This window comes from Rhipicephalus microplus, chromosome 2 (assembly GCF_043290135.1).
Source record: "Rhipicephalus microplus isolate Deutch F79 chromosome 2, USDA_Rmic, whole genome shotgun sequence".
Lineage (NCBI taxonomy): Eukaryota > Metazoa > Arthropoda > Arachnida > Ixodida > Ixodidae > Rhipicephalus > Rhipicephalus microplus.
The window spans coordinates 288,543,067-288,569,166 of NC_134701.1; the positions used below are offsets into that span (position 1 = coordinate 288,543,067).

The window sequence follows — 26,100 nt, forward strand, 5'->3', positions numbered from 1 at the left end:
CGAACGCGTAATTCGAAGGTCGTAGGTTCGATTCCTGCTTACAGTTGGTAATTTTTTCATCCACTTTTCTTTCTTCTTATTTACATTCCATTAATGTTAATAACTTCCCCTGTACATTCCTTGGCATTACTGTCTGTTGGATCTCATTAATATTGTGTTAAAACACGGAAGAACGAGCCCTTAGGTATACACTTCCTTCTCTTATATATATATATAAGGGAAAGAAGTGTATACCTAAGGGCTCGTTTTTCCGTGTTTTAACACAATAATAATGAGATATAACAGACAGTAATGCCAAATGTACAGGGGAAGTTATTAGAACCAATGGAATGTAAATAAGAAGAAAGAAGAAAGAAAAGTGGACTAAAAAATAACCAGCCGTGAGCAGGAATCGAACCTACGACCTTCGAATAACGCGTTCGATGCTCGCGTTCGAGAGCATAACGCGTTCGAGAGCATCGAACGCGTTATTCGAAGGTCGTAGGTTCGATTCCTGCTCACGGCTGGTTATTTTTTCATCCACTTTTCTTTCTTCTTTCTTCTTATTTACATTCCATTGGTTCTAATAACTTCCCCTGTACATTCCTTGGCATTACTGTCTGTTAGATCTCATATATATATATATATATATATATATATATATATATATATATATATATATATATATATATATATATATATATATATATATATATATATATATATATATATATATATATATATATTAGAATATGGTAACTTCTTAGGTGTTTTTTTTGTTGCTGGCTGTCGAAATCGAACTCGTATAAAAAATGTTGCTTATTGAAGACCTATTTGCTGTAGCAACTAAAGAGTAATTACATGTTATCCTTCTTCCAGTTACTGAAAAAAAAATTACGGCCTATATATGTGATGTTTCTCGCCACGAATTTGAATATTTATATATAAATCTCGGTGTTACAATACTGCGACACGTTGAACATTGAGCCTTCAGTGCTCCGAGAGTCGTGTAAGGGGAAAATGAGGGGAAAAACATAAAAAAGCAATTTTTTATTATCATCGACCGGAACTTGATTAGTTTATTGCGACGTATACACCAAAAGCGATGAGCCACTTTTGTTAAGCGACGTCAATCTTGCTTGGCGACCATATTTTCGCGTAAGGTGCAATGACATGCTTAATTTTGCTGGTTCCTTGCTCGGAGATTTCACAGGTCATGCTTCAATGCGCTACCGGTTCTCCGTTATACGTGCAAAGTGATTGGTGCGTATATTCAGGAATATATTAAAGCGCTGTTTTCAAGAAGGTGGTATAGAGCAGAATAAGAATTGAAAAAAGAAATACCTTGAACCGATGACAATAATTTTACACTTACAAGTGCTCCAAGAAGAAAAGCAAGACTTCGCCTTGTCCAGTAAGATTGCTACTCTATACGGTGAACGCACACATGCAATAGATAAAATTCAGGCAGCTTCATAAGTTTGGCAAGCCTGAAGGAAACGTGGAGCTGGGCAGCCTTGTTGTTGTTGTTGTTGTTGTTGTTGTTGTTGTTGTTGTTGTTGTTGTTGTTGTTGTTGTTGTTGTTGTTGTTGCTGCTGCTGCTGCTGCTGCTGCTGCTGCTGCTGCTGCTGCTGCTGCTGCTGCTGCTGCTGCTGCTGCTGCTGCTGCTGCTGCTTCACATGGCTTATACCCACGGAGGGTGATCGGCCAATAGTTGGTTGTATACGAGTTCTTTGTTTCTCTCTTTTTCCTCCTGCCTTCTGTTCTTTTTCCCCTTCTTCAGGCTTTGTGTTTTTTCTCCCTTTTTATTACTACCCATTTCTTTGTCATTCTTGCTCTTTATATTTTTCTTTTCATTTCATTTTTGCTTTTTCGTTTCGCGCTTGCTGCCTCATTTTTTTTCTTTCTAGTTTACACGTGGCTGTGCCTGCGTTACGCTAAGCGCACTAGTTTTGTTTTTGTTTTTTTTTGTGCTCGCGATGGTAAGTTATCACCATCAAAGTTCAGGGAGAAGGCTTCTTGATGGGAGGGAGCGCTTAATAATACGCTACACATGGACCATTAACCCAACTACGACGACAGCACACGCCAGCCCGGCTTCCTGCGGTGCTCCGCACTTAATATAGGGAAATAGGGTGGAAGGAGACTGCAGCAATTGAGGGCCATCCAAATGTTCGCTTCCTTGATATGAGTTGAAAACAGGAATAGATGAGGCAGGGAGGACAGACGAAAACCTGACTTAGCACAAAGAGAAAATGAAACCGACGATAAAAAATAGTTTCCGCCTATACAGAGCGAGGTTTAGCATAGAGAGAGCACCATGGTAGAGGGCATGAAAAAAAAAAAAAGCGTGATACAGGCTTTGACACTTGTGTACTTGTCGTGAATCTTCCATTTTGTCCGTGTCTTTCGTGCTGATTTTGCTATTTTCATTGTCGAACGAACTACGGCGCAGGCTTGCAAGGTGACAGTCGATCATGTTTGCTGTTCTCAATTCACTTGAGGTCAAAAAGTGCACTGTGGTTCAGGCTGATTCTCTTTGGCTATGCTATTTTTTTGGTTTTCAGCTCGATGCTTGTTTCTTTTTTTACGGCTAGTTGCGTAGTAATCAAGCAAAGTTTATTCAAGAGTTTCGATCAGCTCCTGTTCACCCTTGTCATAACGTGCGAAAAACGGTGCGCGAAACATTGATCAATCTTTAATGACATCTAAATTCCATTAATTAGAAGTCATAATCGTGGCTTGATTGTGGTAATGAAACTTAAATTCGTTTTTCCAAAGAAGAGAAGCGGAAACAAGGCAAAGCAGCTGTGACTATCATAACGTACTTCGTAGTGCGCGGACACGTATTAACGAGACTCTATCAGTACCACTCGCTATCGTTGGTCTTATGGAAAGTTAGCGATCTCTGTACCGACTGTGTGTGATGCCGTAGATGCGTTCGTGCGGACACCAGAGGTGTTCTTTGAGAGCCGGGGCAGTGATGCGAAGGGCCACTCGGTCAGTTTCGGGGACCGGCCGCCCTTATCGAGGAGGTGCGATCCGCTTGGAAATGTGGAGCGTGATCTTCCCCCATGAGCCGCTAATCTTCTTACCAAAGAGCGGCTCAAGAGCCGGTATTCGTGTTAATCATGACGGAGAAGCTGTCCACTGCGCTCGTCCAGGCGCAAATCCCGATACAATAATGAGAAAATAAGCGACACGAGAACGGCGGAGATACGTGGTTTAAGGCCGGATTTGCAGCATAGCTTAGTTGTAAGTGAAAAGATATATATATGTTTCAAGCGGGAGGTGCAAACAAAGTTGTACTTCTTCCGAGATGCACCATCTCGGGGGTTTACGTGCTCGGCCGATGCGTTTTGTGCTTCGCCTGCTCTATTTGGCGATAGCATTGTTGGCGACGCTTCATTACTGTACTCTAAGGAAGCTCAATCCTTGGAATAAACAGCCTCGTAACGAGGTACTTCTGGACTTGCGTTGCCGTTAAGCTGTGATTTCCCTTAGCTCGTTATTCGCGCACTAATTTATCTTCATCTGGTTTTCGTTACTGTGACAACTCCAGATTGTTAAAATTTAGCCGGAGTTCCCGAATCTGGTGTGCCTCTTGATAATATAGTTTTCTGGCACTTAGGGGGCCAGGCGGTCATATGATGTCGTCCTTGCTTGGCGTAACGCAGGCAAAACCCCACACAGCATATTCGTATCTAACTGTAGCGTATACTGAGCGCGTGGTCGTGCCAAGGAGAGGTTTTTTTTTCTTGTTCTTCGAGCGCCTTGGTGGGGATATAATCGGCGGACATCACTACTATGGCCTGAGAAACACGACGACAGGAACCAAGTGTACGTAACTATTGAAAGAGGAAGCAAGTGAGCAATAGAAACGGAAAGAACAATAAAATTATAAATAGCTATAAAAGTAAAGAGAAAAAAACCCAGAAAATCTGGAAATGAGTACAAAAAAGAAACGAGGAAATAAAGATAAAACCGAATTGAAAAAAAGAAGGCTCCGCACCTTTTTCAGGCTTGGCATCCTATAGGACAAAGTTGCTTTAACTTCTATCTGTGAAGCCGGAAAGCAGCCAATATGCCACTGTCGGATGTCCGGTTCACACAAATCGCCTTGTGCGAGGCTTCTTCTTTTTTTTCCCGCATCTGTTGCGCTTGTAAGGTTTCGATAAGTGCACTTCATCCACTGTATATACTGGCATTGTTATCCTGACTGCTATTCCTTAGGATAGCTCGTATAGGACAATATATAGAATCTATTGACGTCTGAAATAGCCCGGTAACGCTCGTAAAATCTGTAACGCACCCTAGTCGTAAATTGCATCAAAGTGGTTTATATAAAATATCGGTATGAATATTTTTTCTTTTATGTTCATATTTACTCATAGTGCTGTGTTCAGCGTATCTCTGTATGGTGGAGACAATTGAGTTGGTCTTCTTTCTTTTGTCACCGTGTTAAAAAGTCCAGATGATGTCTGCTTTATATAAAACAGGCATTGGCCCCGGCAGTAACGAACTTAAGGCATGCCTGCTTGAGACATACAAAATGGCTTGTGGAAACGGGCTTTGCATGTCTCCTTTTGATATTAAAAGAAGGACGCCTTGGGATTTATTCGCGTCGATGCTAAGGTAGCCAATGGACGTATACGCCCATTTTAAAAGGAGCGTACACACTGTTGACTTGAAGCAGTCGGCTTCGGCCTGAACATACGAAACTGAGGTGAGAACGCGAAATTCAGTTCTCGGAAACCGTGACAAACGTGGTTGTGTGGTGTACGCACGAACCTTTTCGTGGTCCGTACTTTTACATCGACGAGAAAGCACTCGTGTAGAAGGAAGACTTCACAAGAGATGCAGTCTCGATGGCGCATGCGCTCGGCCAGTTTCTGCTGTTCGCTCGTGCGCTTTCGTCGCTCGATTAAAGCGAGTTAGCATTTAATCGTTGCCTCACGTCTGATTATCTCTGTCGACTTCTCGCTTTCTCGGCAGTGCCTCTTAAGTAGAGCTCGGAAGATTGCCGTTGAGTTGCGTTGTTAGAGGTGGCGTAGTGTAGAGCAACGGTATATATACGGCTACTCTATAGAGTAGCGGCGATCGCCAGTGCGCTCGTCTTCTTCGAACGTCGCCCGTTTAGGCTGCAGCCAAGGTGGCCCGTTGGTGGACCGAAAGAAGAACGATAGTAAAAGGGCGATCCAATTTTGGAGCTTCCTTATTGCCCGCCCGCGGCACGATTTCGGGGACGAGAGAGAAGGCCCGCTTCTGACCACCTGTGCGCCCCGGGCGACGCATTTGGGAGCTGCGCGAGTTGGGCCATTTTCCTTCGCGCACCGCCACGGGAGTCCTTTCCAGTGCGCGAAAAAGGGAAAAGGAGGGGCGGAGAGAAAGGGAACTGCGCCGCTGCGAGGTGCGCCATACTCTTCTCACGCCTCCGACTCAGGCACTGCGCCGTGTCGCCTGTAGGCAGACAGAAATTAGGTGCCTTCTTCCTTTTCCTCATGAACCACTAACAACAACAACGCCTCCGACTGGCTGTTGTGGACATCGAGGCCCTTGTGCACTGTTTCACCTCGGCGCTTTCGCGATGTTGGCTCAGCGTTCCTTGTCTCGGTGAGGAGACCGAGTACTTTTAAGTCGCATAATGTTAAAAGGGAGCCAAGAGAGAGGGACATAAATTGCTGTGTTTTAGATTGTAGGGCAAAGCGTCGCGAATTGTAGTTTATGCTGTCGGCTGTTCGCCGAAGTTCTGCTGCTCACATTAAATGGACCGGCTATTGATTGAGGTCAACACCGTTTTTTTTTTTTTTGCGGTCTGACGTACACCTCCCCTTCGTAGTGCTTATATCGCGCAACCCGCCGATTTTTTTTATGTAAAACATCTGGTTCCCTCATTGACACCTTCTAAACGAATAGCAATTATTTTTGAATTTGAAGGGCACTTTGATTCGAAAGCTATCAGTGCAAGCTACACGGGACAGAAAGGTTGTCGACGATGCGGTATATACTGCTGGGAAACAGGATACGATTACTCTTATGGTGAATTTCACTGTTATTGTTCTTCGCGCACGGGTCTCTGTGACGCTGGGTAAACCACATAATCTACTCCGCCCTGTGCTCACTGGCGAAACAACAATCTTGCGCAGTTGCCGATGAAAGCTTCGATTAGGAACGCTCAGTCGGGAAGCGTGGTACGCCGTGATTTGTTATTACTGTTGTGTCTTCAGATATCTCCAAATATATGTCGACGCCGCAGGATGGCGGGCATTATTCTGCATTGGTGCGATAGCTCATTCTGCGGGGCAACAAGTATAGCGGCTCGTACTTCTGATTCGTAATAACGACGCGAACCAGCGGGGCACTCTGCTGATCATGCAGCACGGCGAAGTAACACAGTACAAAAGCAGGAACAACATCATTTGCCTTTCGAGGCGATGTAAATTGCCTTCAGAGCAAACGACGACACATTTATCTACATCACTGCGAGTATAAAATTCAGGCAAGCCCAATATTGCGGAGCTTCCTCGTTACCTCCTTACGGGAACCTGCTGGCACCATTGAGGACATTCCCAATGCGTATACGGCGCTCCCGTGAATGATCAATCAACTTTCTGCGGACCACTTTGTGTGCAGCTCGGCGGCGGCCTGTTTGCTTTCGCACGCGTTTTTATTGTGTCGGATTGTTCTTGTCTACAGTTAAGGTATAGCGTGTCGAAAGCGAAGCTCGCTGTTGCTGTATCGAAACCTACCGGCGAAAACGGCTGATGTTTCTACCGTATTTTCGCAGAATACGCAATCACAGCTACGCCAGGACTGTGGGTTTTGCAGAACCACAGTTTTTGCAATTTTGGTGTTGTATCGAAGAGAAGATATGATACTTCAGAAATTATACGTATTAATGGTGACGCTGCCGGCTGCCATCTGCGACACTGGCTAAGGCCCGTATTCGTCAACCAACCTTATATCGTTATCTCGCGCTTTCCTTATTTGGTTTGTGCCGCTATTGCGTTTGATAAACGAAGTAAGTAAATTTTGACAGATAAGTCTTTTATACTCTGTTTGAGAAGTTTCCTTCAGCATTGTGGAGGCTACAGGCCCCTCAGCCATATATGGAGGGCGCTTAGCCCCTCCACATGTATTGATTCGCGCCGTGTCATCTGCTCTTCGAATTTTAGTCAATATGGCTAGTTTAATAACTTAAAATGCAGTAAAGCTAATTAACGAGCAACTACACCGGTAACTTGAAGAAGCGTAAATTTGTCGCTCTGCTGAATATCGCTAGAATCTCATGCTGGCCGATTACCTCACTTTGTGGCTCTTTCTCTCCGACGCTGTTCGTCTCTCGTATGTGTGTTTTTCCGTCGACGGGATCCTTCGCGTCTGCCGCTGCAGTGCTCCTTTTCTCTCTTTTTCGTTTTCACCAAAGGAAGATCCGACGCGCACGGTGGTTGCATGTCCGATTTTTGTAGATGCAGTGTTCTTGGTCTGACGACGCAGTCCAAACACTGCCTCGGCGTGTTATAAGCTTAGAAGGTGCGGCTGCAGCATATCTCGCTATTATCGACGAAACTTATCTAAAGCTTTGGTCCCAGAGTGAGGTGAAACAAATCCATGTTTGATTTCACCATTTGTTTACTGCTGTCAGCGCAGTTGGCGTGTAGCAAAAGCAAGTGCGGATCGAAGCGTGCGGTCTCTTCTGCATCGGTGCTGCCATGTTGATTTGTGAACGCAGTTATCAGCGCTAACCGACACGAATAACTAAATGCGCAAGGAATGAATACGAAGAAGTATAAACATATCATGTATTGATGTGGCGTAAAACGCACCAATGAAACGCCAATTCTTGCCAACCCTATCAATTTTAAGGCAATTGTATGTGGCACTACCATAGCTACGGGATCACACCCCTTAACTTTGGTAGTGCTGAAACATAGTACAGTTATTTTTCACAAGTTTTGTTGTGCTTTTATAATGGATGTAGAGTTAACAGAAGCGCAAGCCAAACACAAGAGAAGGAAGGACAAGCCATTGGTTTGTAAACGCAGGCATTAGACGTATAGGCGTATCTAACGCGTGCTTTGAAATCGATGTTTCCTATCGTACAAATCATGGCGTAGCGAAGCTATACTTAAGTCAGATTCTTTCTCACTTTTCGACCTTTTTTTATATTGCGATGCAAGCAGCTGTAAAGATTGCACGCTTCACGCACGCCAATTTATTTCTTGCTATAGAAGCGCGAAACAAAGAATATTGAGAATAATATGAACGTGCAAAAGAACGTTGTAGCAAACGCAGATGTCTTGTCTTTGTGACAAGGTACCCTATGAATTACGAGGCTTTTCCTAACTAGCCTCAAAGAATGTTTCGATAAAAAAAAATTGGCGTATTCCGCGAAGCGTGGGAATCAATGATATGGAAAAAGAAAGCAACACCCGCCGCCGACTCCTTGAATCCTGGCATACTCAGCAGACAGCGGGAAACATCAACCGCTCAACGGGGACAGTTCCCTTTCTCTATTCTGCCAGGGTTCGCGATGGGTCGCGGCGAAGCTCTCACGCAAGGCGAGCAAGCGTATGTAAGTGTCGCACACCTCTGGATTTCTCGCCCCTGAAGAAGCAGCCGGCTTCGAAACGTCGGTTCTTGGATACGGTTTTCTATTTGCCTTGTTCGAATCATGCATCGGGAAGTTTGGTATGTCGCACTTTTAAAATGAGCCTATGTTACGAAGCAGATTGGTGTGGCACAGAATAAACACATGTAAAAATGTTATACGCATTCGCGTGTCCCCCCCTCCCCCCCCCCCCAAAAAAAAAACGTGCAAATGTGGGAACGATTTGTGTGTAGTTGCGTGACGGCACCACGTACCAGCGACGGTGGTTAAGCGCACACTCAGCATGAATACGCACGCGTCGATGTTGTCACGTGTGCCCATGCGTCCACTGACTGGAGTACGTCGCCTCGAAATGTGCTGTCGGAGTTCTTTTCTAAGCTAAGCACAAATCGAACTGTGACGCTTACTTTAAGAGCTGGAAGCTTCGAAAAAAAAACGAGAAACAAACAAACAAAACATTGAAAGTTGTATTGATCGTCTTAGAGTGGCAGACCTAGTTTGAAGCTATTTTGTGAGGGTGATGCCACGAACCTCTAGCTTCTACGAGTTTGGTTCACTAAGACGTCACACCACGTGGGCCTCATCCGTCGTGCCTCGGAACAAGAGTCGTTCGCTGCTGGCCCGCCAGTGTGGAGCAGAATACACGGCCGGGTGCTCTATGGCGGCTGGCCGTTTTATTTTTGTCCGCATTTGCTTCCGTTTCGTATCGTCCTCGCCCGTCGGCGTCCCGCTGGCATCTCTCCGCTTTGACGGAACACTTCTCGGCAAGCGCCCGACGGGCGGAGAAGTCAAGGTCGGCCGCCGCCTCTGATGGGCGTCGAACTAGGGCCATCCCTCCACTCCACTCGCAGATGCGTGTTTATGTACGGGGCTGGCCGTTGCACCATGCGGTGGCCGACTGTGCTGGTGCGGTCATTGCGTGTCGGGCACAGTCTCGCACAGCGCCGCTCACCCGGGCTGCGGTGTCACTGTTCCGACTGCGGGGCCGTATAAATCGCACAGACACGATTTCGAGGCACCTCAAAAGGGACACCTTAATTTCCACGGTGTGCACCATCAACGTTCTCCACACACCCGTGCCAGACTGAACGTATGAAATCTCTTATTTTGATTTCAAAGTTTCCGTCGCTCAGCATCTGCAAGCCCGCCCCACCACGATGGAGAACACAATTCTCTGGGTTTGCGAAATTTGTGTACATGCATGCAGCCTAAGCCGCAGAAATCTGTCAGAGTCTCTGGGCGACCATTCGTTGTTTTTTCATGTGATCGACGTGCGAGAGACAGCTAACTGACAGCTAGCTGTTGCTACTATGTGTTGAGTGGCAGTCTTCCCGTGACGTCGTACTTGTGTTGTTGACACACCACTGCGAAGTCGCCCGCTCGATATATAGCGAAACCGAAATCGCTGTTGTAAGGTAGGGGTAGTTAAAATATATTTAAAATCACTCCCAAGCATTACGACACTCTTTTCAGGGTTCTCAGTATCCTTGTTTTCGTTTGGTGCAGCAACCCGCAGATATTTCAAATACTTGTCAGTCACCCCTTTAAGGTACCGCCCTGTCGTCGTCGCACAGATTCGCGTTGGCGTCATGCAGGTCCCACGTTTCATGCATGTAATCCGACCAGCGTTTGTGTTTGGAACGCCAGCGCTTCTTTGCCTGTGAAATACAACGATCGTTGAAGGGCTAGGCGAAATTCGTCTGTCTGATCCAGCGAAGCGAAAGCGTCGGAAGTTGAGGGAAAGATGTGTACGGAAGAAAGAAGCGGATAAGGCAAAACTCCAGCGCCGGCAGTTCGAAGCACCGCGTTCGGAGCAGAAACGCGCTTGAAAAGCTGTAAAAAGAAGCGCATAGAATAAGAGAAAACATAATCGCACAGTGAATAAAGGTATAGAAAATGTCACGTAATGACACCAAAAGAGCAAATAAGGGCGCGAAATAGCCGATAAACGCAAAAACACAGGCACGAAATATTCGAAAAGATCTAACAAACACAAGCTATAGAAGGGAAGCACAGGCGAGTACAAGAGGAACACAGGCGAATAAATGATAAATGGCAGCTTTCGATTGGGGTGAAGCTGGCTTTGACGGCGGCGGCGCGCCCGTTTATCTTTCCGCTTGACAGATCGACATATGCGACTCGCCCGGATCTTTCGATCACAACTCCACCTGATCTCCTTAGTGCTGACCGCTCTCTCGTTCGAGGTGTGGGAGTGTACTCCGCAATCCGAGCCTCTAGATACAGTTCTGGGCCACACAACGAGCCGAGGAGGTGGCGGACAGATACGGCCTGGAAACAACCAAACAAACAAAAAAGTACTCTGTGAAAAAATACTCTTTGTCACTTCAGTTATGAAGCTGTTTCTCCGTCAGGTGAAAAGGCTGGGTAAAAGGAAGGAGACTCGGTGGTACAGTGCTGGTTGTGGAAATAGTGATTGCCTGCGCGCGCATGCTCACTTTATCTGTTCATACGTAATATGTGGTCTGCCGCTTTGGCTCGTATGTCTCTATGCGGAATCACTGTCTAGCGCCTCAGGCTGGGGCGGCCACTCAACAACAACAGTTGTTATCGACAACTAAATTGTGTTTGCACACCCTCTTAAATGAGGTCGGGGATGGATTTTTTTACTGAGCGCATTACTGAGCGCTTCAACACAATAAAGTTTGTATTTTTTTAATGAGTGTTTTCACTGCTTTGCAACCTTAATGCTTGAATACCTCTGAAAACGCAAAGCTACCAACTGAGAGACAAGACAAGAATAAGTGGACAGGGCCAGCGCTGACTACCGACTTTGCATAACTAACACGTTCCATAACTAACACTTTTTCCTAACCAACCAACTAGCCCTCCACCGCATTTTGAATACCAGTATAGGGATGTTTGTTGTTGCATGTCAGCGCCCTTATTGGCATTGTTTTGCTTAGAATTTGAAAGCGCTCTAACCAACTGAATCATATTGCGTATTGTATATATGCAGTCTTTGTTTATCTGTCTTTTTGCATGTTCTTGTATTTTTTGTATCTTCCTGCTCGTGAAGCTTCGTATCTGCCCTATATACACTGTACAGTCTGTATGTATTACATACTTATGTACTTGCCGTTTTTTTGTTGCTCATGACTATAGCTTCGTGGATCATCCTTCTAAAATCACGGAGTGGCATTGCAGTACCTATAAATAAAAAAATATAAATCAAATGTCGATCTGACCAATTAACGCTAGAATAATGCTTTTTCTATGAATACCTTTTTTTTCATACTTCTCGCTAAACGTTTAAAATAGAAATAAAAGTGGTTGGATTGTCTTCCAGAGACGTACAATTTTTCTGATAATTCATAAAAATAGACCACAACGGCCACAGGGCTTGAGCACGGGATCTGCTTAACGTGTGGACGGTTATTTTACAAATATGTCATCCAAATACCATGTGGTGGCAATGGGACACTAGTCAGTGTCTTTTTTTCTTTCTTTCGAACACAATTGCAAAATATGACTGTGGGGTTCATGTAGAATTGAGGAAACAACAGCTGCATTCGGAGCAAACGTTGCTGTTGAGGTTATTGGCATTTCCAACATTCCGGTATATGCAAAGGGGTTAACACAATACCGGGTTACCAGCTGATTGTACCGACATCTTGCGACGCCTCGTACAAACAGACGTTTCTTAGCTTTCGCCTAGTCTCCTCGAGGAACAAAAAAGTTAAAAGAGCCAACTCAGTCGGTATTAGGCCACTGCCGCGAATTTAAACCACCACGGAAGTAGAATGAACTATAGTCGGATAGAAGTTTAGAAGTCTCCGGCGTTTCCTCCTCAAACGCGGATGCATACATGCCTGCATCAATGGACGCGCACTCCAGACTGACGTCATAAGCGGGACGGCCGGTGACCCGTCCTTAGAGCGTGTTCCCGAGTGCACCGCGCTGTGGTAATCTAAGCGGGGCTTCTCCGGACTACTTAAGCTGTATCCAACTATAGGTTTCTGCTATAAGAGCTATGTGCTTGACTAGTAAAAAATGACCCCGCCAGATGGCGCCACCTTTCCGGGCAGGTGTCAATTGGCCTGGGGTCAATTGTCACCTGTGGCAATGTCGTCGTCATCGTCATGTTTGCGGCTGCAGTATCCGGCTAACGCAAGGAACTTTGCGGACAGACTCTTGGAAATGAAAGCGGGCGTAAACTCGGCCGGCGGCAAGTCGCGTTTATCGGTGGCGAATCTGCGTGCGCCGTGCAACGTCGTTTGAAGAGGTGTCTCTGCTTTTCGCAGGCGTTGGACGACATGCGAACCATCGTCGACGGGGCTGAGGGGGCTGCCACGCACAGGCCCAATCCCGATGTCCTGTCTTGAACGCCATGATGCCTAGCAACAAGCACGACCCCTACCAGGAATTGGAGGCCTACCTCCGGCAAGCGCAGGTGCGTCTATCACATCTTGCACGCCTTGAATGAACGTTGTTGCTGTCGTTTTGGGAAACGCCAGGCGAGCTTCCGAATAATAATAATAATAATAATAATAATAATAATAATAATAATAATAATAATAATAATAATAATAATAATAATAATAATAATAATCACAGTTTTATGCAAGGCTGAAGCGCTGAATATCATAGCGAGAAATCTCAATGCCACACAAACACCGACGAACAGCCGCTGAAGCACAAATACGAATTCTCAAGAAGAACGCAGAGGTATGCACAGGGCATGCCCGAACTAACATACGTCCCAGTTGTCACGTCTGTGTTCGAGCAGTATGCTGCAAATGTCCACTACGTAAAAACCGAAGTTCTTTTAGATAGATAGATCGATAGATAGATAGATAGATAGACAGACAGACAGACAGACAGACAGACAGACAGACAGACAGACAGACAGACAGACAGATAGATAGATAGATAGATAGATAGATAGATAGATAGATAGATAGATAGATAGATAGATAGATAGATAGATAGATAGATAGATAGGTAGATAGATAGATAGATAGATAGATAGATAGGTAGATAGATAGATAGATAGATAGATAGATAGATAGATAGATAGATAGATAGATAGATAGATAGCGGTCATGAGCGGGCATCTGACATTAGTAAGTCGAAGTCGAAGTGAAGCGCAGTCTTTACTCGACCGAGAAGGCTGTTTCTGCACATTCAACCGTCCAGACGAAGCGCCTGTCACCGCAAAGTGGCATCCACGGCAAGGTTATGTGTTTGGTGTCGCATGAGTCTGTTGGAAGACTTGGCTTGGGTAACTTGGGGGCCAGTGTTTCCCGACTGCCGCCGCATCTGGCGGCTATATTTGTTCGTGCAGTTCCATATTTCCCGTAATGTTTTGCCATCGGCTGTCGATGTTTTTCAAGCGTACGTCGTGTGCCAGCGTTAGTAGAGTGCCAGTTACCTACGTGCTGCTTCGGGGTTTGCAGTATTTTGCCAGCGCCGTGATGAGCCCGAGTCGCCTGGGTCACCAGGGAGCGAGAACGCCACGCAGATACGGAGGTATTCTATACTTTGGCGACAACGATAACGCTGCCCACGCTCTGCACCGACTTTTGCGACGCCGTTCAGTTTTCCCGACAAATACGTCGTTGCGCGTGTGTTTCCCGCTTTTGGGACACCATTGAGTCTGAACTCGGTAAATTTTCTACTTCCGAGGCACGCTGAAGTCCGATTTGTTAATTGCAGAACGGAACGTACAGCGAAAAAAAAAAAAAGAGGGATCAGACTTCTGCAGCGCACAGAGACCGATAAGTAAAACAGCCGATGTCAGTGGACCGCACAGATAGAACGGATTACGTAGGACCCATACGGGAAAGCCTGAACTGCAGGAGCGAATACCCCCACGTCTGGCAATCGACTTATGCGACACCAAACAGAACCTTGCCCAATCCGCTCATGTCTCAGACGCCGATTGGTTACAGTACGCGAGCTTTAGAGCGATTGTTAGAATAATATGAGGCACCTGAAATACCACCGACCGCGCATGCAACGCAATTTATTACAAGGGCAATTGTTTGTACGTACAGTTTCCAATCGCAGCTTTGCTTTCAAGCAGCTGGTCTTACTGAAGACTTGAATGTCACCGATGTCACCTTCAAGGTGACTATCGCGAGAAGGGACCCCCTTTCGTTGACGGTATCACTCGCAGATAACTTGTTTCTCGGTGGTTACATATGCGGGGAACAAATTATTTCACTGCGCACCACTGCCTTCGTTTCTCCCGGCTCAATCAATGCACGTCGCCTAAGAAACACGCACTCATGCTCGCTAACAGACTTCGATGTCAACTTGCAGCAACCAAGCGACGGCATCGTTGTTCACCGGGGCAGCAAGAAGGTGAAATGATACCAGAAAACAAGAAACCACAGAAAATGAAAATCCAGCGTGGGACCAGCTTTTTTTTATTAACAATGCGAATGATCTTAAGCATAATACCTATATCTTTACTTTTTATGTTTTCCTTCTACTACGCACTGCATTAAAGTTAGCGTTCGTGCACTATATGCAAAAGCGTAGTAAAAAAAGTACGTGTTTCGGATTCGTAGCCTTGGCTGTGCTGCCTCTATAGTGAACTAGAAGCTGCCACAGAAGGTTAAACTACTTAGAATGCTCCAGACAGGCTCATTTGCTTCGCGGGGATGTCTCAGTCGTATCTCAACAGATTGATTCAAGTAGTCCGGACCGCAATGAAACTTACTGTTCTTCAGCGCACATGCTTTGGCAATGCCGCGCGTTACTTAGTGGCCCTCTATCCAGCGAAGCGACTGGGAAGAGGCCCTCCGGAGCTCTTCGCTCAATACTCAACTCCAGGCAATCCAGAAGGCCGGCCCACGAAAGGGCGGCACATCACGGTGTCCGAGCCCCGACGTGGACGTGGGCAGTGGTTTCCGTGGGTTCCCGCTAAAGGTTCATGCGAGAACTCCTCAGGATCTAACAATAGTTCTTTGTTTCTCTCTGTCTGTGGCGCGTGCGTCGCCTACCTCGTGGTGGCGCCTTACGCAAGCTGTGCCCGTTGGTCATCTTTATCATTTATTTATTTTGAGCGCTCCACATCGCGAGTGGGCGCCGAGGAGACACTTTTTCGTGCGGGTCTCATGGGCAGCTTTCAAATTGAAAGAAAATGTAGGAGCGTTGCGTGAACTCCTCCGACATCTGCGTACCACCGGTGGTAAACAGTACATAAATAACTCGCCGTACATAAATAGCTCACCGTTATTATGCCGGTATCTATTGGAGAGCGCGTGCTAGAGTTGTTTTGCGGAGTGAGGTATCGCTGGGTCGAATCCTCGGTGGGATGCTTCCTAATTTTTTCTTCCGGTTTATTTTGCTGCCTGCATTTTTGTACGTGCATATAAACGTACGGGACATGATGGCAACGGCAAAAATCTGCCGAGAGGGTCCATGTAATGATATTGCAAAATAATAATAATAATAATAATAATAATAATAATAATAATAATAATAATAATAATAATAATAATAATAATAATAATAATAATAATAATAATAATAATTCTTAATAATGCTTTATATGAAAACTGAGTCGACTACTGTTATCTGGGAATGCGTGGGCGCTTTATGCTTCCGTTCAGCGCAATATATTGTTGTTATTGAGCGTCATGGTCACTAATGAGTATACATGAATGCAGTGAGATCTATTTAACTTGAATTTTTGATGTCACCCATGCACTGTCTGGTGGCTGGACAGATAAAATCTAAGCACCTCGTGCACGAGTGGCTTTCCACATTTTAGTTCATAAGCACCGTATTACTGCACTAGTTTTCGCCTCTGTGAACTGTGGCAGTCCGTATAACATGGCATAAACAAGAAAGTGCCTGCTCCTTTATTTGAAAGATCATGCGAGATTAGTGTCCATTACGAGTGAATCCTGAAGGATGTGTGGTAAGTGAGACCCGACAAAAAAAACCATGTAAGTCGTGTCGTTTGTATACGCTGATACATGCCTATCGCTAGTGCCGCTACACCGCGTGTCCAGACTAAGTAGGCTTATCGTTAGCTTCGGCGTGGTGTCGTTCGTTGCGCCCTTTCACGTCCTCGCAGAAGACGCGAGAGAGCAGAAGCAGAGATCGAACGGCTTCTGTGCTGGCGTGAAGGTCACGCAGCATATGCAGGCGTTGTTGCGATGAGTGACCGATTAGCCTCGCCGTGGGAGTTTGCGGGCGTGAGGAGATCGGCGAGATGGCCCTCCTCTCTTTAACCGGTTGTGTCCGAGTGAGGATCGTCTCGCCAGTGCTGCGGCCAGAGAGTGGGGATTTACTTAATCCGGGGCTCCTTGCCGAAGGCCGGGCCCTCCGCTCGTGGCACCCGCAGTTTGACCCGATGAACAGGCTGCTGCGCCGAAGCACGTTGCCTCCTGCGCTGTTTCTCATCGACACGTCTCGCACAGAAGCTAACTGTGTATAGGTCGTGAACTCCCTTCGTCACTCTGTCAACGCTCAGTGGCTATCGATGTTCATTGGACACGTGACCCGAACTTTATCGTCGCGCAGATATTTTATTATTAACATAATATGAGAGAAGTTTTGATGAGCCCCTGACTAATTCTGATCTCATGATATGTGAAATAGACCTCACACGCCTCGAGTGATACCTATAGAGCGCTACAATATATATGCAGATGCTATGGCTGGTTTTCGACGAGGCCGTTCTTTTAGAGACAATATCATCGACCTTGTGACCTCTGTGCAACAACAGAAATCCCTCAAGTGCATATCCGTGGCTATGTTCTTCGACGTGAAAGGGGCCTACGACAACGTAGCGCACGACGCCATTCTCGATGCCTTGGAAAATATTCAAATCAGTGGAAAACTGTTCAAATGGATTCGGAGCAACCTATTGAAGAGATACTTTTTATGCAGGTGCAAGGCCGAACTGTGGACCATTACACCTCTTGTGGCGTTCCACAGAATGGGGTCCTCAGCCCTACTTTGTTTATTCTCACGTTTATTGAACTTGTCTGGGCTCTGCCTCGTTCAGTCAACCTTTCTCTATACGCCAATGTCATTTGCATCTGGGCTTCGGCAGTGTTGCGACCCCAGGTACGTGCCAAGCTCCAAAAAGCAGCGACAATAATGTCCAAGCACCTCTGTGCTCGAAGGCTCAAAACTTACACCAAGATGTGCGCCTTAGTCTCTTTTATCCGCAAGCCGATGTTCTGGTATCCCGTTTCAGTCGAGAATGTAAGAATTTCTCATACGAAATGTCATCGATTCTTGGGGATCATTTTTGACAGAGATATTTCGTGGAGTGCTCACATCTCGCACTTGAAGGCTCACCTCTATCGCCCACGTAATGCAATTTCTCGCCAGTAAAACGTGAACCACGTCCATGTCAGCCATGCTTGAGCTGTACAGAGCGCTCTTCTCGGGATATTTGTGGTACAGCACACCCGTGTTTTCAAATGCCGGAAAGACTAACATCCCGGTCCTGCAAAGCATTCAAGGCCAAGTTCTTCGCACATGCTTGGGATTACCTACGTGTGCTAACACGGTTTCAACAGTTTTCATTGCCAAAGACCATCTGATAACGACATACGTAACTGTCGGCAAACTCCGGGCACATTTCGCCATATATCCAGACTGCCTGAGCACCACCTCGCTAGCCTGCCATTAGAAAGACAGCAACTCCAAAGTTGTTGCGGCTAACCAGCATTCCATCTCCTGGAGATTCTCACCCACAACTATGCCGCCATGCCTGGAGTGGTGCCTGCAAAGACCATCCATGCACCTTGAAGTACCGGGGATATACAAAAAGGCTACCCAGTCATCTGCAGTCCTCAAGCACATTTCATTGGACCTTTTGCATATATTGTAAGTAAACCTAACTTTTATTTATACAGACGGTTCAGTCTCGGGAAGTACGACGGGCGCCTTTGTGGCTCTATCTCGGTCAGTCACCGTCAAGTTCAAGACTTCACACGTCACGACGTCTACGGGCTCTGAGATCGCCGCACTTTTAGCCGCAATGAAATTTCTTGCGCGAAAACCAACTGGCAAGCGGGCTATATTCTGCGACTCCAAGGCGGCCATTCAATGTGTGCGAAGTATACGACGCGAGAACTACCAACAGCTGGTGTCTGAAATCAATGAAATCAGTCATCGCGCCAATAACCAAGGAGGTGACGTAGTCTTTCAGTGGCTGCCGGGTCACTGTGAGATCAGGGGTAATCATCTTGCCGACAACGCTGCCCGGTGTGCCCACGACGGAGCGGCCACACTGCTCATACCACTGTCAAGTGTTCACGCTGCAAGATACCTTCGCCACATCGCGCATGATGCCACACTTATGCATTGAAATCTTCCACTTAACTCCACCCGACGCCCATAGAACCTCGGTTCACTACTCCAATTACAGCTACCATCAAAGGACTTCGTGACTTGATGCTACAATGCTGTATCGGTTGTGGGTAGGTGTAGCTTTTACCAATTCATTCATTTATCGCATTGGTATGGCTGACTACCCCAACCGTGGTAACTGCAATTGCGTAGAAACTCTCGACCATGTCTTGTGCCATTGAACCGACTTTGAAGAAGATCGCCGGACTCTCCAGTGTGCTTTATGGAGGCTGAATGATTGACTGTTTACTCTAGGGAAGATTTACGGTGCGTGGCCTTCAAGTACACCCTTCTACAATTCTTAAGGGGGACATCACTGAGAAACCGCCTATGAAACCATGCAATGTGCGTGCAGTGTACGTGTGGTGTACAATGTATATCTCCTCCGCTCTCTTTTTCTCTTTTACTTCCTTATTTCCCTATCCCCACGTGCAGGGCAGCAAACTGGACTTAGTCTAGTTAACCTCCCTACCATTGCTGTATTCTCTCTCTGTACCATACGTTCGATCGCACAAGTGTTTTGGCGTCATAATCGACAGGAATCTATCATGGAGCGATGACGTATTGTAAATGAAAAAAAAGGTTAATTACATCCGTAATCTACTGAAGTTTTTTGCAGGGAAGACCTGGCGTATGTCACCCAGTGCAAAGCTACCGCTGTACAGGTACTTTTTCTCGGCTTCCTGCGGTACCGGCATTGACCAATGCAAGCAAAACAAGCCTACGAACGTTACAGAGTGTTCAGGCCTAGATACTCTGGATTTGCCTAGGCTTGCCTCGTAGTGCGTAGATGGTGGCTTCTATAGCAATCGCTGGTGACCACCTAATCGCGACACATATTGACGTTGAGACACTCAAGACACATGTAAGGCATATTGCTCGGACACCCTGCTACCACTCAGCCTCTTTACTAGCTGACAGACCACGTTCGTCCTTATGACAAATGGTAAGCACGTATCGCCACTCTTTGCCAACACGCTTCACACCCGCCGCGAGGCCTTCGAGTCCTCCTTGTTGCCAGACTCCGGCTAACACCTGGCTAACAATACCTGGCGTACAGAAAAAGGCAGATATGTCGTCACCTGCTCCTAAGCAGCTTGCTCTGCTCCTGTTATGCGAACGTACCAAGGCGGTATACACGTATACACCGACGGCTCTGTTTTACAGAACCGTTCAACGGTATCTGTTGTGGTACCAATAAAAACCGCAACAAGCAAATTCGAGACCGCCCACCTTACGACACCGACGGGAGCGTAGCTCGCAGCTCTTCTTGCCGCATTGCAATTTAGTAGTGATCAACTGCCACAAAAATAGAATATTTTCAGTGATTCCAAGGCGACACTCAACCCCTTTTATCACTTTTACGCCTCGGCCCGCACGAACAACCGGTGTTGGAGATTGGAGAAGAGGCTCGCCATTTGATATAGAAAGGACATGAAATAGCTTTTCAATGGCTTCGAAGTCATTGTAGAATAATTGGCAATGAACGGGCCGATCGAGCTGCCCGTTCTGCCCATACTGAAACCAATCACATATCAATTCCGCTGTCCAGAACTGACGCTGCACGGAAACAGCATGCTTGCTCGCAAGCGCACCACGTCACAATGAACGAGCCACATTTCACGCACGCACGATTATATACCCCAGAACCAACTCTCAGTCTTCGAATTCCTCCAGGACTTCGCCGAAGACACACTATACACTATGCAGTGCAGGTTATGGTTGGGTGTCGCATTTACCAATGCGTACGCGTTCCGCGTATAGGAATGGCCGACACTGCAGCCTGTGACCATTGCGGCAGTGACAAAACAACTCGGCATGCTCTGTGCTAGTGCCCGCAGTACTGCTCGCAGAGACAGTCGCTCTGCTATGCACTAGACCAACTGGACAACCAGACTCTTTAGGATGAAACAATCCTACCATACCGACAAGGCTTTATGCCGCAGAAGAAGGCTGTGAAGGGGCTCCTGCACTTTCTGCGTTCAACCGGTCTTTTCAAACGACTGCGGTCGGAACGCCCTGCGCGTGCATTTTTTACATGTGGAGCATGTTATACTAGGGGGTCGTCATGCGCTGTCACCGTCCGCAGCCTCCCCTCCTCCACTGCCAACCATCTGTGCATCCCTTCCTCTTTTCAACACAGCGCGCGCTCAACAACGCGCCAACGGCGAGCACTGCGTCGCTAGCGTCTGCGGAGTCGACGTCATGACGATGTACCTCGCGCCCAACCTATGGCGTGCGGCCGTGGAGAAGTACGGCGACGAAGCCGTGGAAGAATACCTGAAACAACGACTGCAACGACGATCCTTCGTGATAGATGGCGACTTCAACGTCGACGTCATCAAGGATGATTGGGTGGTCGACTACATGGAGTCGCGGCACTCGCTGAAACGAGCAATGCACGACGGCAAACATCGTCCGGCCACGGTTCGCAGGACGTGCATCGACCACGTCTTTGCAAATTTCGACCTTCGACCGCTGCAACCAGACCCACTCACCCTTCACTTTGCGGACCATAAAGCCATCTTGCTCATTATTTATTTATTTATTTATTTATTTATTTATTTATTTATTTATTTATTTATTTATTTATTTATTTATTTATTTTATTATTTATTTATTTATTTTATTATTTATTTATTTAAATAAATAAATAAAATACCCAGAGCGTTTTATCAATAAACATCGTCTTTCGCAGCATACGTGCGTGCGTGTTCACTCATAACACACACGCATGTCGCAAATTACAAGCCACATTTATCGCAGTTCAACATATATGCTCCGCATGCTAACCAGTGTTCCCACTCGGGAAACTGCGGTCGTTATGCCGTGAGCAGGAATCGAACCTACGACCTTCGAATAACGCAGTCGATGCTCCAACCACTGAGCTATCACGGCGGCCATCCCCCCAGCCACTTTGTTGGGTTTATATGTGAATTTAAAGGTCGTTCCTGCTCACGGCAGGTATACACTTCTTTCCGTTATTCATTAGCGAGGGTCTCGTACTGGCAGACTTGGTGTCGTTAGGTGTAATACGAGAGACTAGTGGTCATCTGCCAGCTCGTAACAGGTTCACATGCTACGTGACGCCACACAGGCTCATAAACGGGTGTTCTATACTCGCTGCCATGGCTACAGATGGCGCTGACTGACACTTCACATATAACCCCAATAAAGTGGCTGGGGGATTGCCGCCCTGATAGCTCAGTGGATAGAGCATCGAACGCGTTGTTCGAAGGTCGTAGGTTCGCTTCCTGCTCACGGCAAGTTATTTTTCACACACTTTTCTTTCTTCTCATTTACATTACAATTGGGCTAATAACTTCCCCTATACCTTCCTTTGCATTATTTTCTGTTGGATCTCATTAATATTGTGTAAACACGAAAAACGAGCCCTTAGGTATACACTTGCTTTTATTATATATATATATATATATATATATATATATATATATATATATATATATATATATATATATACACACACAGAAACAAACAAACAAAAAGGGTCAACAGTAGACTTACATCTGTCAAGATTGTGCCAGAACAGTATAAAAATTAGTGACCCTAAAGCTTCGCCTTTAGGAGCTCAACGCAATAGCGATGTCCTGTTCCTAGTGCGCACTTCAAGCATTTAGTGCATGTCGAACTTTCCAAGCACCAGTTACGTGGCCTTCAGGGAAAAGACCCAGAATAGCCTGTGTGCCTTTTGTAGTGGCTGACCGGCATTAAACCACAAGGCCACTATGATGACCACTTTCTGACGCCCAGGTGGCAATGGGCGCTTGTACCACGCATTATTGCTGCAATATTTCGTTTTGTAATGTGAAGCATGTATACAGGACGCATGTGAAGCATGGAAGTTACTTTCACTGCATTTCCAAGCAGAGGAAGTTACTTTCACTGAATTCACAAGGGGACGCGTGACCGTTTGGTAGAGCATCAGCTTACCACGGAAACCACCCGAGTTTGATCCCCACTCGGACCGAGATGACCCGGGTTCGATGCCTTATTTTATTTTCATCGTTCTCGATTTCTCGATCACCTATAAGATAACGATTTCTTCGCTTACAATTAACGATGCCGACGCCGGAATTTCCGCGAAACGAGCTCTTTAACGCTATCGCGTTGAAAAACCTACAAGCACAAACCGCTTATACTAGTCGCCGACTTCAGCGTAGACATTATCGACAGTAGGAGCCTCGCCCACCGGTCGTTATTCACTTCGTGGGGATGCGTGGATTTTTTTCTTGCTATACTACTACTACTACTACTACTACTACTACTACTACTACTACTACTACTAATTATTATTATTATTATTATTATTATTATTATTATTTGATCACGCATATTAGAGTGTCATTGTCAACCTGAATCTCGGCGCGTGTAGATCGTTGCTGATATGCGCACATGCAAAGTGTGCGCTAATGCTGAGGCACGTATATTCGCGTGTGCAGTCGTAAACGACGTAAACGTGGAGAGCGTGTACTTCGGGACGCCCGAGTGGAATTTGCGTGGTCGGTCGCACGATATCGCGCTTCATTGCTCACGCTTGCGGTTCCTCCTTCGTCTGATGTCGCGTTCGCCGTCTTCGTGGTGTGTGCCCGCGTGCAAGAGCGGCGCGTTGCCGCCGGTGTCGTGTTGCACGTCTTCGTCGGCGGGCGTTCCTGGCCATGCGACGACGGTCGGGGCTGTTTGACGCCCCGCGGCTGCCCCCGCCGCACGTAGCTGCGACGTGTTGTCGGGCCTCTACTGCAATTCGCTACGAACGAAAAGCAGACTGAGGTCGAGTGCTTCGTCGCGATGGGACAGTGGCTGTCGCTGGCCCATCTGCGCCGCCTTTCTCTCTGGGATTATTACTGGCATGGACGCGAAGACCGCTCGATTACGGGGGTGAGTGTGTACGTCTCGATGATTGCTCCATGCAGTCATGCATGAATAACACAGAATTCGTCGCCCGCTCTTAGTAGTATTTTCGATGGATGTTCAAGCCTGGTCACTCAATGAACGCTTATAAAGGTGTTTAGCAGCGTCTAATACTTCACGGAAGTGCCACAAATTCTGAGTTTATCTCTCCTGATCTGCTTGTCACTCGCCTGAATGTATAGTTCACGGCACAAGATCAGAATAGTTGTGGCGCGCTTAAATTTAGAGTAGGGAGAAGCAAAACGGACTCAATAGATGGTCGCGGTGCATGGTATAGCGGCAGCATTTTGTATTTGGACAATGCTCTCACATCTCGGACACTATATGTATATGCTTTTAGCCGGTACGTTTATTGACTTTTTTGCTTTATTGTCTGTTCATAGGTGCGTACATCAAACCACAAGCATAACAGAAACAAACAGTTACAGTCCGACAGAAACTAAAGTTCCTTAAGTGCTGCCAAGAGTTCTAACCTCGACAATCACTCAGGTACAATCTCCATGAACAGTGAAGGCCACATAGCATAATCAAATCAAAAGGCATTCCTTTTTCGTGAATTATTGGCGGAAATCTTATACGTTTATTGACACCGCCACTTTTCAATTTACTTTCTAAGGTGGATTCCCTTGAGTGCGACATGTGGTCTCTCGGTGATTTTCTGAGCGTCAGACGTTCGATTGCCCGTTCGTCGGCAGCAACAGGCAGGCATCGACACCGGAATCGTGTCGCGACGACGTATATATTTCAGTCGCCGCCCTGTTGACGCTCGGGGCGTAGTCGCGCCAAGAGGCTGCGACGTTTTATTGCTTTCGCGCTCGGGAACATCCACCGCAGCATCCGGTGCTCATGTCGGCGCGGCCACATTGTCCCGTCGCCGAACGAGCACGCGTGACACCCGGTTCGCTTTCTCGGCTCGTAAAACTCGGCTACGAAGTGGCGCTTGGCGCGTTGCCGCGGAGCAGTCGCGGGCCATTTGTTCTCGCTTTCCGTTGCCGCTGTTGTCGGTGATTTCCTCGTCGCTGACTGCGCCGCGCGCAGACGCGCTGCTTTGGGTGTGTACCCGTTCAGTGGAGTGTTTTACGGCAGCGTTTTGTGACGTGTTGGTTTCGTGCTACGAATGGAGACTTCAGCGCTAGAAGTGCGTCCCTGCAAGTGTCACAACTGCACTTGAAGAAGGCAGTTCCCATCAAGCAGATGGTGGACTTTTATAAGTGGGATCTATTGTTTTGCGACTATAGTTTTCTCTAAGTTTCTTCCTCAAAGATAAACGTGGCCTTACTTTCTTTAACCCTTTCGCTACTTTTGACGAGTATCACAGTCGTGAGAGTTTGTAACAAAATGGCCGGTGCCGACTACACTAGCCGTTTGTGCTTGACGATACATACATGGCCATGCGTGCCCAGGTTGGGCCGTTTGTGTTCCGGCTTTCGTTGTATTACCACGTGGTGAAGCCCCCCTCGAGTTTTTTTTTTTTTCACGCGATTACTGAAAGGAAAAAAAAAACGCACTGAATCAAACCAATAATACCGTTTTATTTGGCCGTGGCGGCCGCGTTTTTGATGAAGGGGAAAATGCTCGGAGCTCGTGTTTTAGATTCAGCTGCTCGTTAACGTAAACAACTCCAGGTGATAAAAAATTTCGGAGATCTCAGCGCCACTAATGGTCACGCAGTAGTTTTGGAATGTTAAAACCCATCATTCATTATTTTTATTAATACTGTTTCATTAAAGAAAGCTATGCAAGTTGAACGAAAAAAAAATTCTGTAAATTGAGCACGTTTTTCTTGTGTTATGGTAGTGAAACAGTTAAGAACTGTCCGCAATATATGTGGAGGGAATAGTAACTCTTCCGATGAATAAACGAGAACTATTTAGGCATGGTGTTGAACCAGTTAAACCAAGAGCTGCTGTCGAGGATGTGAGTCGTTACACGCCCAAGAACCTGTGCCCGCCTTTTCATGAAGGCAGGCCGGATATCATGCTACAGTGGAAGTTGAGGACACATGCAATGGTAGTAGGGATGCGGAGCTTATGGAGACCCGATAGACGTACACGACCGAAAGTCATTTCACGTAAGCGCCAATTAAGTTTTACGAAAGCCCGTTGAAGGGGACCTGACACCATTTTTTGAACGCGAGTTCATTCTACCAGAGAAATCTCCGGTGTACAGAGACTGCTCTGAGCAAGTGTAAAGGTCAGGAAATGCCGATTTTCACATCAAAGTCAATTTTGCCA

The 26,100-nt window shown here is 46.5% G+C and overlaps 1 protein-coding gene across 7 annotated transcripts in view; it reads left to right on the forward strand.

Moving 5' to 3' along the window:
* The window catches only part of cv-c (RhoGTPase activating protein), a 557,988-nt gene that overhangs the window by 270,521 nt on the left and 261,367 nt on the right, over positions 1 to 26,100 (forward strand). For 6 of the 7 annotated variants that reach the window (XM_075882224.1, XM_075882223.1, XM_075882227.1 and 3 more), the window contains one exon: positions 12,853 to 13,001. In XM_075882224.1, coding sequence (XP_075738339.1) covers positions 12,939 to 13,001 — 63 coding nt within the window. In that variant the 5' untranslated portion in view covers positions 12,853 to 12,938. Of the gene's footprint in view, positions 1 to 12,852; positions 13,002 to 23,691; positions 23,834 to 26,100 lie in introns of those variants that run through there. The other variant, XM_037429000.2, reaches the window with a different exon arrangement.